We start from the raw sequence: 13,891 nt of genomic DNA on the forward strand, positions 1-13,891 counted from the left end.
GTTATATGTAAATGATTTTTCATCATATATTCAAGATGCAGAAAAAGTTCTGTTTGCTGACAATGCAAGTATTGTTACCAAACCCAATGGAGTAGCTTCAACACTTGAAAATATAAATAATATTTTCTTGAAAACTAATAACCTTTTCTCTGAAAATGGACCCTCACTGGATTTAGATAAAACACAATAAATGCAATTCTGTATTGCACAAACCCTGGTCACACTCTTGCACATAATGCATGGGGTAAATCAATACATGAAATAGAATATTCAAATTTCTTAGGTTTTTATACTGAGCAGAACCTGAACTGGAAACCACATACTGCAGATATTCTTAAATGACTAAGCACTGCAGCTTTTGCATTACAGATATTAGATTTTTGGAGACAAAACTGTAAAAAAAGTTGACCTACTTTTCCTGTTTTCATTCACTAATGTCATACAGTATCATATTTTTGGATATTGAGAAAAAAGGTATTTGTTACACAAAATCATATAATGAAGATAATGTGTGGTGTCCACTCTAAAGCCTCCTGTAAACAGCTGTTTATACAGTTGGGAACACTGAAAACGGTGCATTTACTCCCTTATGAAGTTTGCTGTCAGTAATCAATCACAGTTTGACAGCAACACCCCTTTGAATCTGGTTACTGTATTCATCTCTTGGTCTCCCTCTCCCTCTATGATTTTTTAAAACACACACACACACACACACACACACACACACACACACACACACACACACACACACACACGATTTACTCATAGTACTAAACTGGTGGTCCCTTGACGCCTCAAAATTTGTTGTACCAACCGTTCCCTTCTTTAATTAGTTTGTACTACAAATTTCTCTTCTGCTCAATTATATTCAGTACTTCCTGATTAGTTATGTTATCTACCCATCTAATCCTCAGAATTTTTCTGTAGCACCATATTTCAAAAGCATCTTTCCTCCTCTTGTCTAAACTCTTTATGGTCCATGTTTCACTTCCATACATGGCTACGCTGGAAGTTGTTGGAAATGGTTAGGACAAAAAGAGATGTAGAACTAATTACATATAACAAGAAATACTGTACTGGTTTAAGGAAAGGGATTACAAAATCAAAAAATCTATCTATAATATTTGAAATTAATAATTAAGATAGTAAAATTAAATCTGTATGGACAGTAGATAAAAGAGAAACTGGGAAATCACTCACGGCATGTGGAGACTTTGTTATTATAAAGAACTGGCAACTAATAAATGATAGCAATAAGGTAGTCAACACAGGTATTTAACAATCAGTCCCTTGAAGTTGCTCTGAAGATCTGGACAGTTCAGGCGATAAAGCATAACAATATATATAAGAAGCAGTGCCTCACATGAACATACAATGCTCTACCAAAGATCTTAAGAATGTAATTAACTCGATCAAAATCCAAAAACATCTCTCACAGAGTTGACAACATCTTAAGGAAAGTATTAAAATCAAGTTCTTCACACATATGCAATGTATTAAGTCATATATCCAACACGTCACTATCATAGGTTGTTTTTCCAGAGAGATGGAAATATGCTATCATCAGACCCCTTCACAAGAAAGTAAGTAGAACAGATATAAATAATTACCAACCAGTCTCACTACGTACATCTCTCTTGAAGGCACTAGAAAAATTTATGCAGGTGTTATAACACATCTCTCTCAAAGTAAGGTACCTAGCAAGTCTCAATTTGGATTTCAAAGAGGTCTCTCCATAGAACATGCTATTTTTAATTTCATGAATCAGCTAAAATAGAATTTGAATGACAAAATGTTGCCAACCATTATCTTCTGTGACTTGTTGAAAGCATCTGATTGCAGACTTAGCAGTATTTTCCAATAGAAGCTAAAATATTATGCTACCAGATATCTTGCTAGTAAATGGTTAAATGATGTAAAATGAAACAGCATCTTCAGAATGAGATATAATCATTACAGGTGAATGACAGGGATAAATTTTGGGTCTACTCTTGTTCTTGTTATATGTAAATGATTTTTCATCATATATTCAAGATGCAGAAAAAGTTCTGTTTGCTGACAATGCAAGTATTGTTACCAAACCCAATGGAGTAGCTTCAACACTTGAAAATATAAATAATATTTTCTTGAAAACTAATAACCTTTTCTCTGAAAATGGACCCTCACTGGATTTAGATAAAACACAATAAATGCAATTCTGTATTGCACAAACCCTGGTCACACTCTTGCACATAATGCATGGGGTAAATCAATACATGAAATAGAATATTCAAATTTCTTAGGTTTTTATACTGAGCAGAACCTGAACTGGAAACCACATACTGCAGATATTCTTAAATGACTAAGCACTGCAGCTTTTGCATTACAGATATTAGATTTTTGGAGACAAAACTGTAAAAAAAGTTGACCTACTTTTCCTGTTTTCATTCACTAATGTCATACAGTATCATATTTTTGGATATTGAGAAAAAAGGTATTTGTTACACAAAATCATATAATGAAGATAATGTGTGGTGTCCACTCTAAAGCCTCCTGTAAACAGCTGTTTATACAGTTGGGAACACTGAAAACGGTGCATTTACTCCCTTATGAAGTTTGCTGTCAGTAATCAATCACAGTTTGACAGCAACACCCCTTTGAATCTGGTTACTGTATTCATCTCTTGGTCTCCCTCTCCCTCTATGATTTTTTAAAACACACACACACACACACACACACACACACACACACACACACACACACACACACACGATTTACTCATAGTACTAAACTGGTGGTCCCTTGACGCCTCAAAATTTGTTGTACCAACCGTTCCCTTCTTTAATTAGTTTGTACTACAAATTTCTCTTCTGCCCAATTATATTCAGTACTTCCTGATTAGTTATGTTATCTACCCATCTAATCCTCAGAATTTTTCTGTAGCACCATATTTCAAAAGCATCTTTCCTCCTCTTGTCTAAACTCTTTATGGTCCATGTTTCACTTCCATACATGGCTACGCTCTATACAAATACTTTTAGAAAAGACTTCCTGACACTTAAATCTATACTCAATGTTAACAAATTTCTCTTCTTGAGAAATGCTTTTCTTGCCACTGCCAACAACAGTAATGTTCATAAATAGAATACTAGAAGGAGAAACGATTTACACTATCAGTCATTCAGCCTCAGTGTGACACAGAAATTCTGAGTGTGCTTTTAAGAGAGCATGAGAGAGATCGAACATATTAGGACCAGTAAAATGAAAATGAGACAGATGGAAAATATTATTTCAAAGCTAATCATATAACTGTTAATATGTTTAGCTTTCTGTGAGACAAGATGGTCAATGCCATCATGGAAAAAAGTTTGCAGTTGCCTACAGAACCATGATCGTACCCATGAGTGCGCTCTTTGTCCAATGCTACAAGTGGGTGGATCCACATGTTGCCACAGTTGTTTCAAGTCTGCTGCAGAAATTTCCCTCAGAATTCAATACACATCCTCCATACAGTCATGATCCCTCCTCATGTGATTGCCATATTATTGGTGTCCTGAAGAACATGGATTCTGAAGAAAGACATTCAAGGCCATCAATTTGCTTCAGACAAAGAGGTGCACAATTGGGTACAATCATGGTTCTATAGGCAACTGGAAACATTTCTCCATGAAGGCATTGACTGTCTTGTCTCATGGTGGGATAAATGTATTAACAGTTATGGTGATTACTTTTGAAATAATAAGCAGTTTAATTACTTTTTTCCATCTGTCTCATGTTTATTTGACTGCTCCTTATAGGTAGGTATAAATCACTATATGTACATAAAAAAGCACCTTACAAAATCATGAAAATGGTCAGCATGTTGCCATAATTTTTGCTGAGATGATTTACTATAATTGTAAAACTAACTCATTTCACTTCATAGTGAGAGGTTGCAATTATAATCCATGGAACATTCAAATAAGTAGCTATAATTAAGCAGAGGAGTGTCCAAATCAAACTTAAGATATTTCCAAGACAATGGCAGAGCATTTTGCTAATATTATCTCCACTGCTAGCTTGTATCTACCATTTTATTACTACAAAAAATCATGGAGGCAAATGGTTAGAGTTTCAACCAATAATGAATTAGACTGCAACTGCCCTTTCTCCAGATGGAAGCTGCACTCAGCTTTGTTAAGGTCATAGGAACTTTTCCTAACAATTAACAGATTCAAAGACATGCTGCAGCAATTTAATAGTTGGGCCAAACAAGATCTCACTCATTTTAATCATGTTTGGCAGTCAAAAGAAATTCCTCATTCTGGGAAGAAGACAATCCTAATTCTACAGTTGAAATTATGGTAGGTTTTCTAAGCACAAATAGCTATTGTGGCATCATGTTGGGAATGTCTTGAAGGGTGCGATGAACCAGTAACATGGATTCCAGACACCAATAAACTTCTTAGTCATTTCCAATTTTTACACACAACTGCATTAATAACTTATTTTGGCTCCCTCCGAGGACCTCTAATTAAGAATTTGTTTTATTGCTCACATAAAATAGAACAGTATAAAATTTGGAGTGCAACTAACACCAGATTGTGTGAATGTTTATCTGGTGTACACTACAGATGAAAACCTCCCAGGTTTTTAGCCAAGTGCTAGTGATAGATACTGCTATGTTTTGATGAGTGTCACACTCATCATTTTCTGGTTAAGTCAGTTTACTAGAAGACAATGAATATGGCATTCATTCATATGCCATAGTACCTCAATGACTATACCTCACTGAAAATCTGAGAGCTTTTCAACATTACTGCCAGATTGTTCTCTCTACCATTTGGTAAATACATAGCCACTGGACTTAAAAAACATTGCATAGATTTTTATGCATTTTCAAAAGAGTTTCTTCATTATGATGCCCAAAATGCATTTTCTGACTACAGATATTTCCAGTAACTCAAACTTCATTGTATTATTAGAATATGGCTTTGTGTGGATCATTTATATCCTTGGTACATAAAAATTAAATGATAATCACCATATTCCAATGCATGTTGTCACCGTATTTAACAAAGTTTGAGTAATATAAAGCAAAGTTAATGGTATGTGCAGGTAATATATGCACAAATATAATTTTAAATCTCATTGAACAATCTTGGTTTATAGCAGAAAATACTTACGTGACACTGATACCACTGCCTTCTGGATTTCGGCCTCCGGTTGGTGCATATGATACAGTCTGATCACTTGCATCAAATGAACATTCTACTCTTACTGTTTTATCTGTCTCTTGCATTATTACAGGATTTTGTTGGATTACCACATGATTAACATAACGACCACGGCCCTACAATGTACATTAATCAGAATTTATAATTCATTTAATTAAATTAGACTAAGTGATTAAATAGATAAATAAAACACAGAACATCCTATCAAATAAGCAATCAAGACAGTACTTTTAGAATTACTTGCTCAATTAGGAATATTAAACATGCAATTTAGAGTCAGAAAAACAATGCTTCTAAAGCCATTAACATGTTGATAGCCAATGAGTATTAGCACGTCAGTTTTGAAAATCTTTAAATAAAACTTCCAAACTTATGCCTGAACTAGACTTTAATGAAACAGAAAAAGTTTATTTTCTTCTTAATGTTATCTCCATACGAGGTGTGATTGGAAAGTTTTAAGAATGAGCTTGTAATTGTACAATGGTAATAACTGCATGCTACTGTGAGTCATCCCCTTCAAAATAGTCCCCTTCTGACTGAACACACCGACTCCAACAGTGTTTCCACTTTTGGAAATATTCCTGGAAATTTTTTCCCTTATGTTTGTTAAGGACGCTCTCCGTATTTGCCTGGATGTCTTCAATTGAGTCAAATCACTTCCCTTTCAGTGAAAATTTCAGTTTAGGAAACAGACAGAAGTCTGCAGGGGCCAAATCAGGGGAATATGGCAGTTCTGGAAGCACACAAATTTTGAATTTGGTCAAAAATTCAACAATGGAGAAGGCACGATGAGCCGGATCATTGTCATGGTGTAGCATCCAACTCCTGTATTTCCACAATTGTCTGACCTCAAGGGGTAAATTCATGATGCACAATACCGGTAGAATAAAAAAAAAATCACCAATATTGTCTTTGCCTTTGACCGACTTTGCCGTGTTTTTTTTTTTGGTCGTGGTGAACCTTGAGTCTTCCACTGCAAAGACTGCACTTTGGGTTCAGAATCATATCCATACACCCATGATTTGTCACCTGTAATTACCCTATTTAACAAATCTGGGTCATTTTTAGTCCGATTAATCAGTTCTTGGCACACTTCAAGTCGCTATTGTCTCTGGTCACTTGACAATACTTTTGGAATGAATTTTGCAGACACTCGATGCATGTTCAGATCTTCAGTTCAAATTGACTGAACTGCATAGAAACTTAAATTAAGTTCATCAGCCATCTCCATAATTGTAAGTCTACAATCAGAGTGCACTAAGTCGCGAACTTTCACAGCAACAGACCGACACTCAGCCAGCTTCCACAATGAACTGAATAAAGGAAATACAGTTTCCTGTCAGAGGGTGTTCAAGAACAAGGCAATGACTCACTTCCCACTCTCCGTGTACCTGAACGCCAAACCCGTAAGCAGTAGCGGATCCATTCTTAAAACTTTCCAGTCACACCAAGTATGAGGTAGGCATGCTAACATAGACTTGGAAGGAAGGTAGTTATGAGGCTTATCCAGAATGTTAAGGGGCTCCGGAAAGGTTCAAAATCATGAAAAGTTCAATTTTTACTTTTTTGCGTTTTCTGAATCTGCAGACTATTACCTTTTAATAGATATATAATTTATTCAATTCCGAAGACTACAACTATTTTTAAATTTTTTTTGAAATGTGTTCTACATGGACATGACCCACTGTGGTGCTGTTAAACTGCTGTCAAATGGTGTTATTATTAACGTCCGTGTTCATCAGGTACATTTTAGTGATGTGAGATAAAGTATGTGTTGTGGCTAACCTGTGATGGTTCAATATATATCGCTGGTGTGATTGTCGATTGTTTCATGTTTATTTACTCTGTCGTTATCTCGAAAATATTCGTAATTAATTCTGTTTCTTGAGTCTCTGTTTTGTTGAAGTATAATAATGAGTAAAAGTAAAGTTATTAGAAATCCTCTGAAGGCTTTTAAGAAAAGGAGAAATGTTGGGAAGCCAAAGGTATGTGTTATTACTGTAAACAATAAAGACGATAACCAAGTGAGTGAACCTAACCTCTCAAGTACACCTGCCCATAGCATGAATGTTTTATGGGCGAATCGGATGTGAATGAAATATTTGATATGTCATTTTTTCAAACTGTGTAAGATGTATTCATTGTAGTGAAGTTGGTCTGGAACTCTCCATAATAAAGCACGTAGGACTTGCTAGTGAAATACAACTGAAATGTGATAAGTGTTCATACATGACCACCTTTTGGAACAGTGTTGCAGTAACTGCAACTGAAGAAAATGGTAGCAAAATCTATGAACACAACAACGAGCGATGCTTGCTTTAGACAAGGAACGCCTTCGGGCTGCAGACAGGGCTGTAAAGAGTCTAGAAATACAAGCAAGAGTAAACAGGAGGAGGAACAAGAGGAAGCTGGAGGAGGAGTTTGCAGAGGATGAAGATAATCCATCCTATGGACCTGCAATGCACTAAAAAGTTAATCCAATCTTTGTTGCTCGATTCCCAAAACTTTTGTTTTCTCATACTAATTACATGTTTTCTAAGGATCTTCCAAACATATTTGTTTCAAACTTTCAGTAAATGTTACACAGTACCTTCTGCATAATTTAACACAGCCTTTTTCCAAAAAACTGTATATTTTTGAATATATAAATAAAAAATTGCAAAAAAAGTTGTGAATTTTCATTACAATTAAAAAAATCATCTTTAATAACTGAACTAAAATTTTGTAAAATCCCTGTGTTAAGTGGTAGCCCATATTCCAATAAATAATCTGTAAAAAGTTCAACTTCCTACCTCAAATACTTTGTGAGGAAAGATGTAATTTATAAGCGTTATTTTAACATTGCAAGTATAGGGCGTTCCGGAGCCCCTTAAGATAAGAAGTCTAACAGAAACTGAAGAAAAATTACGTTTTTAAAAAAATGACACTGGTGTTTCCTGTATTCCAAGTACAGTGAGTTAGAATACATCAGACCTTTGCTGCAGCAATCTTGTGTTTGAAAAGTCAGTTCTCATTTATGTTATGTTGCTTACAAATATGATTAATGCAAAGTTCATTCCATGATGGAACAATATGATAATCTATTCAATTTGATGTTAACAGTCACTGAAACATGGATGAATTGTCACATTCCTATGAGTAACTAGCAAGCACTGAAAAGTTGCCACACACACTCAATTACAAAGAAATTCATCTTAACACAAGGAAATCATCACAGCATTTTCTGGGACATAAAAATGGTCCTTGTTTTGCTCCATGGCATGTTATCAGTCCAGGGAAGATTTATCAAAAAATTACTAGGCTATCCAAAACAAGCAACAAGAAATGCTGTCCATGGATTCTTTTTATTGCATGACTGGTTCAATCAACAAACAGTGTACGACACAACAGACCTACCGAAGTACTTCAGGTGGGAGGTTTTACTATATTCATTGCATAGTCAAGAGGAACATAAACTTTACTGAAGTTCAAGAAAAATATAGGCAGCAAGCCTTCTGTAAGGACTGGTGAAGTTCAAGGGATAGTAAAAAATTGACCAGAAGAGTACATGGAACACTTCGTTACCAATGAAACAGCAAATGCACATTATGAAGCTAATAAAAAATAGTATCATCACGAGTGATGGGAAAATAACTAAAAATGTGTTCCAAACCTATAAAAATTTAATATGTAAACAAAGCTAAACTCTGCCAGAACAGACCATTAAGGCCCATCGGTACCGACAGGCTGCTGTGTTATCCTCTGTTCACAAGTGTCATTGGACGCAGATGTGGATATGGAGGAACATGTGGTCAGCACACCACTCTCCCAGCTGTATATCAGTTTACAAGACCGGAGCCACTATTCCTCAATGAAGTAGCTCTTCAGTTTGCCTTACAAGGGCTGAGTGCACCCTGCTTGCCAGCAGCACCCAGCAAACTGGATGGTCACCCATCCAAGTGCTAGCCCAGCCCAACACCGCTTAACTTTGGTGATCTGACGGGAACCGGACTGTGGAAATACAATTTTTCGAAATATGGTAATGGAAAGTCCTGGTGGGAAGATGACTGAGGTTAGGGTCCTGGTGCAGAGAGGAAGGTGAGTTTGGGACAGGGGCTAGAGGAGCTCGATTGAGGGCAGGAGGATTATGGGATCAGTGGATGTGTTGCATGGACAGCTACCATCTACATAATTCAGAGAGCCTAAAGGGGGAGAGGGGGGTCGGTGGGGGGGGGGGGGGGGGAGGATACAGGTTGCGAAGAAGTTGTTGAAATCAAGTATTTTGTGCTTAGCAATGTGTTCAGCCAGTGAGTAGTCAACTCTGCTCTTGGCTACAGTTAGGCAGTGGCCATTCATTTGGGGGAAGAACTGGCTGGTGGTCGTACTGACATAAAATGTTGTGCAGAAGTTACAGCTGGTATATGACAGGAATGCTTTCACATGTGGCCCAGCCTCTAATAGGATAGGTAATCCTATGATGAAAGTGATGTAGGATGTACTAGGTGTGTGTATCAGAGAAGTCTTGTAGGTGGGTCTTTTGGGTAGTATAAAACTGGATTAGGATGTTGTGGAGATGCGACTCTGACATGGATGGCAACAATTATGGGTGAGATGTTCCTCACTGCTGGGCATAACGATAAATAGTTCAAACCCTGATGAAGGATATGGTTCAGTTGTTCTAGTTCGAGGTTAAGGGTTACTGAACTAGATATGGACAAAGATTTGGATGGAGCCATCAGAGAGGTGTAGGTCAATGTCTGTGGAGATGGTATGCTGGGCAGAGCAGGACCAAGTGATGTGGATGGGAGAGAAGGTGTTGAAGTTGTGGAGGAATGAGGATGGGGTGTCTGGGCCCTGGGTAATGACAATATTATCAATGAATACAAACCAGACGAGGGGTTTGGGATTCTGGCTGGCTTCAAATGTTTCATCTAGATTATCCATAAAAAGGTTGACATAATAGGATCCTCTGCAGTTGCCCAGTGCTAACTTGCAGATTTGTTTGTATATCTTCCCCTCATAGGAGAAGAAGTTATATGTGAGGATACAGTTAGTTAGATGTTCATGGAATGGAGTGGTGTGTCTTGAGTCAGAAGGACATTGGGTGAGGTAGTGTTAAATCTTACAAGGCCATGGGCATGGACTGAGGGATGTTGGTTTATAGGAATTTGTGTTAACAGTGACAAACGGGGATTCAGGTGGTAATTGAAAGGAAGTGGTTCATGTCCTTGATAAAGGAGGTTAGGCTATTGGCTGGAGGTGTTGGTCAACAAGAGCTGAGATTCTTCCTATGGGAGCACAGTGAAAGATATCAGGCCACAGTGTCATGTAATGTGATAACATTGCCAGCTACTACACTGTGTCATCTACTGTTGAGAAATATATATACATGGCAAGTTGCAAGGTGATTGCCAGGCCACACAGGTAAGCACAGAGCAAGCAGATGTTGCTGAGAATTTCTAATAAGGAGACAGAGGAGGAACAGCATGCTACAATGGCAAGATTCTGGCTGTATTTGGAACTAAAATAAAGATTCCCCAAAAATACAAAAATGGTACCAAGAAGAGCTACAAAAATCTGGAAACAGTGTTGATATCACAACAAGAAAATTCTTATAAAATATCACTGTGTTTGTCATATTTAAAAAAAAAGTTATTAACAATTGTTTGCAAATTCATTTAACAACAGATAACAACATGTTGCCAGTGTACACTATGTAGCAATTGTTAGTGGATGAAATCTGGCTACAAATGAATATATGGCATAAGGATAAATTAAAAAACCTACTTCTTATAAACAAACATCTTAGATTAGTACTGTTGTGTGCCCAAAACAGAGTTCTCCACTAACACGTGCTTATGCAGAAGTTAGTCATTTTCAGTATATCAGTTGGTGATATTGAGAATTTTAAACTGTGAATGTTAGAAAAGTGACCAAACTTTGGTGTGGAGAACTATTTATTACAAAATTAGATTGAATTTGTAAAGCACCATGAATTTATACAGTTTAACGGAATCTGTGTGCACTGCACGACAGTTTTGGCTCATGCTACCCATTGTCTGCAATTGCTCTGCATGCTTTCTGATTTCATTTGTACATTTGGGATAGTATTATACTATGTAGGTAAATTTGTCTTCTGTGAATAAATCAGCAGTAAATTCAAAAGTGTGGTAAGCCTACATTAAAATCCTGAAGGATTAAAGTCTTAATTCCCTGTTATTCATTTATTTATATTTATTAATGTTATATACATATATAATTCGCTAATCACTTCCACAGTCCCCCTGATAACAATTAGATGCTTACATATGGGGTAATTTCTGGTGGATGGGTAGCTGTAGGTAGTCACCAAACCTCCAGGTATCTTGCAGTTGGGTAGTTTTGTCTGGTACTGGACCATTATTTTCACATCAACATGTACATGGATAGTCTGCAAATCACACTTAAGTGCCTGGCAGGGAGGTCATCAGACAACCTCCACAATAATTCTCTATTATTCCTTTCTCGAACAAACATATACCTATATCTTTCACTGTGAGCTCTGATTTCCCTTTTTTTATTATGATGATCATTCCTCTCTACATAGGTTGGCGTCAACAAAATATTTTTACATTCAGAGGAGAAAGTTGGTGATTGAAACTTCACAAAAGTTCCTGCTGCAACGGAAAATGCCTTTTTTTAATGATGTCCACCCCAAATCCTGTATCATGTCTATCATGCTCTCTCACCTATTTCCTCAGTACTACAAAAGGTGATACTGTTCTTTGAACTTTTTCAATTTACTCTGTTAATCCTATCTGGTAAGGATCCTATACCATGCAGCAGTATTTCAAAGGATGACAGATGACAGACATGCATAGTTTAGGCATTCTCTTTTGCAGATTTTTTGCAACTTTTAAGTGTTCTTCTAATAAATCACAGTCTTTGGTTCTCCTTCCCCACAACATTTTCTATGTGTTCTATCCAATTTAAGTTGTTTGTAATTGTAATTCCTAGATATTGAGCTGAACTGACAGTCTTAAAATTTGATTGAGTTATCGTGTAACTGAAATTTAACTCATGTGGATGACCTCACACTTTTAATTATGCAGGGCCAACTGCCAATTTTTGCACCATACAGATATCATTTCTAAATCTTTTTACAATTTGTTTCGATCTTCTGATGACTTTACTGGATGATAAATGATAGAACCATCTGCAAACAATGTAAGATGTTTCCTCAGATTGTCTCCTAAATTGTTTATATAGATAAAAAGCAGCAGAGAGCCTATAACACTGTGGGAGTTGCCAGAAATCATTTCTGTTTCACTCACTGACTTTCCATCAGTTACTATGAGCTGTGGCCTCTCTCACAGGAAATCATGAATCCAGTCACATAACTGAGATGATATTCTATAAACACACAGTTGTAGTGGTCTGCCACTGATCACACTGCTGCCTGCCAGTATTGCTGTTTCCCTTAAATGTGCCATTACATTCACATGTTGCTGCCATCACTGTTGTTGCTGTGCCACCACTCACTGGTCATGTTTCAGCCATTGTTCTGATCCCTGCTGACATCTGCCCACACCACAGTGTCCCTGCCACTGCCACATCTGTGTCACTGCCTGTGCCACGTCTCCATGCTGCTGCCATCACCATAGCTTTTCTATGCCACAGAACCCTTGCCACCACCACCTCCATGTCGACGCCCAAGTCATGTTTCTGCACTGCTGCCATTGAAGCATCTCCACACCACAGCATTCTTGCCACTGCCACCTCCTTGTCACTGCCCTTGTTACGTCCTGCCCATACTGGGTATCATCTATATGTTGTCACATTTTAGACCTGCTTTCTTCAGACCTCTGAACATCTCTTGCCAGATAACATTATCAGTTTCCTTTCCCAGGTATACAGAGGTAATATAAGTTGATTTATTTTTTTGTATTTGCTTTTTGATAAAAAGCCTCACTACCAGAATTGTCTCTCCTGTTCTTAGTCCCCTCATGAATCTAAATTGATCTTTACTGAGCCATCCTAAATGTTCTCTTCAGTTCTCCTCTCACATTTTGTAGCTGATGTCTTCTTCAGTATGAGAAGCATGATGCATTTCTGGAAATAGGTTGGTATCTCACATGTGTTACAGATGGACCTAATCAGTTTCAGCAGCATCATTTTCATGTTATCACCAACATTATTCATTAGTTCTGCAGGAATGTCATCAATACTCATCACTTTGTTCTCCCATAGATCCTTAAGAGCTTTCTGAAATTCTTCTCACAAAATGTCATCTCCTTTGTCATCTTCATCTGCTTCCCCTTTGTTTCCTCTTATGCCCTTCAATAAAAGTGTTCTGTCATACAATTCCTCAATGAATTCATTCCATATCTCCACCAAATCGTCACCAAACAGCATTTTTCCCTCCACTATACCCAAGTTTGCTGTTCTGCATTTATTAAAAAAGTTATTTGCTATTCTGTAGGTGTAATAGTAAATAAAAATATGTTGTGGAGTCATCAGGTGAACAGCATACTGAGTCTGCAGAACAGTCCGTATATGTCTTATATAATATCACTGATTTTGCTGTAAGGACTGTATATTATACATATCTTGTTTCAGTCATTATATTTAGTATAAGTTTCTGGGGCTCTGAGAAAACTAACCTACTCAAAACTTCTAGACTACCAAAAAAAGATCATCTGAGCCATGGCAGGAGCTAAAAAGAAACAACACTGCAA

The 13,891-nt window shown here is 37.0% G+C and overlaps 1 protein-coding gene across 1 annotated transcript in view; it reads right to left on the reverse strand.

Annotated features, from left to right (window-relative positions):
• The window catches only part of LOC124722900, a 506,082-nt gene that overhangs the window by 30,728 nt on the left and 461,463 nt on the right, over nt 1–13,891 (reverse strand). The window contains exon 23 of the mRNA XM_047248040.1: nt 5,145–5,311. Coding sequence (XP_047103996.1) covers nt 5,145–5,311 — 167 coding nt within the window. The remainder of the gene's footprint in view (nt 1–5,144; nt 5,312–13,891) is intronic.

The sequence above is a fragment of the Schistocerca piceifrons genome, chromosome X (genome assembly GCF_021461385.2).
Source record: "Schistocerca piceifrons isolate TAMUIC-IGC-003096 chromosome X, iqSchPice1.1, whole genome shotgun sequence".
Lineage (NCBI taxonomy): Eukaryota > Metazoa > Arthropoda > Insecta > Orthoptera > Acrididae > Schistocerca > Schistocerca piceifrons.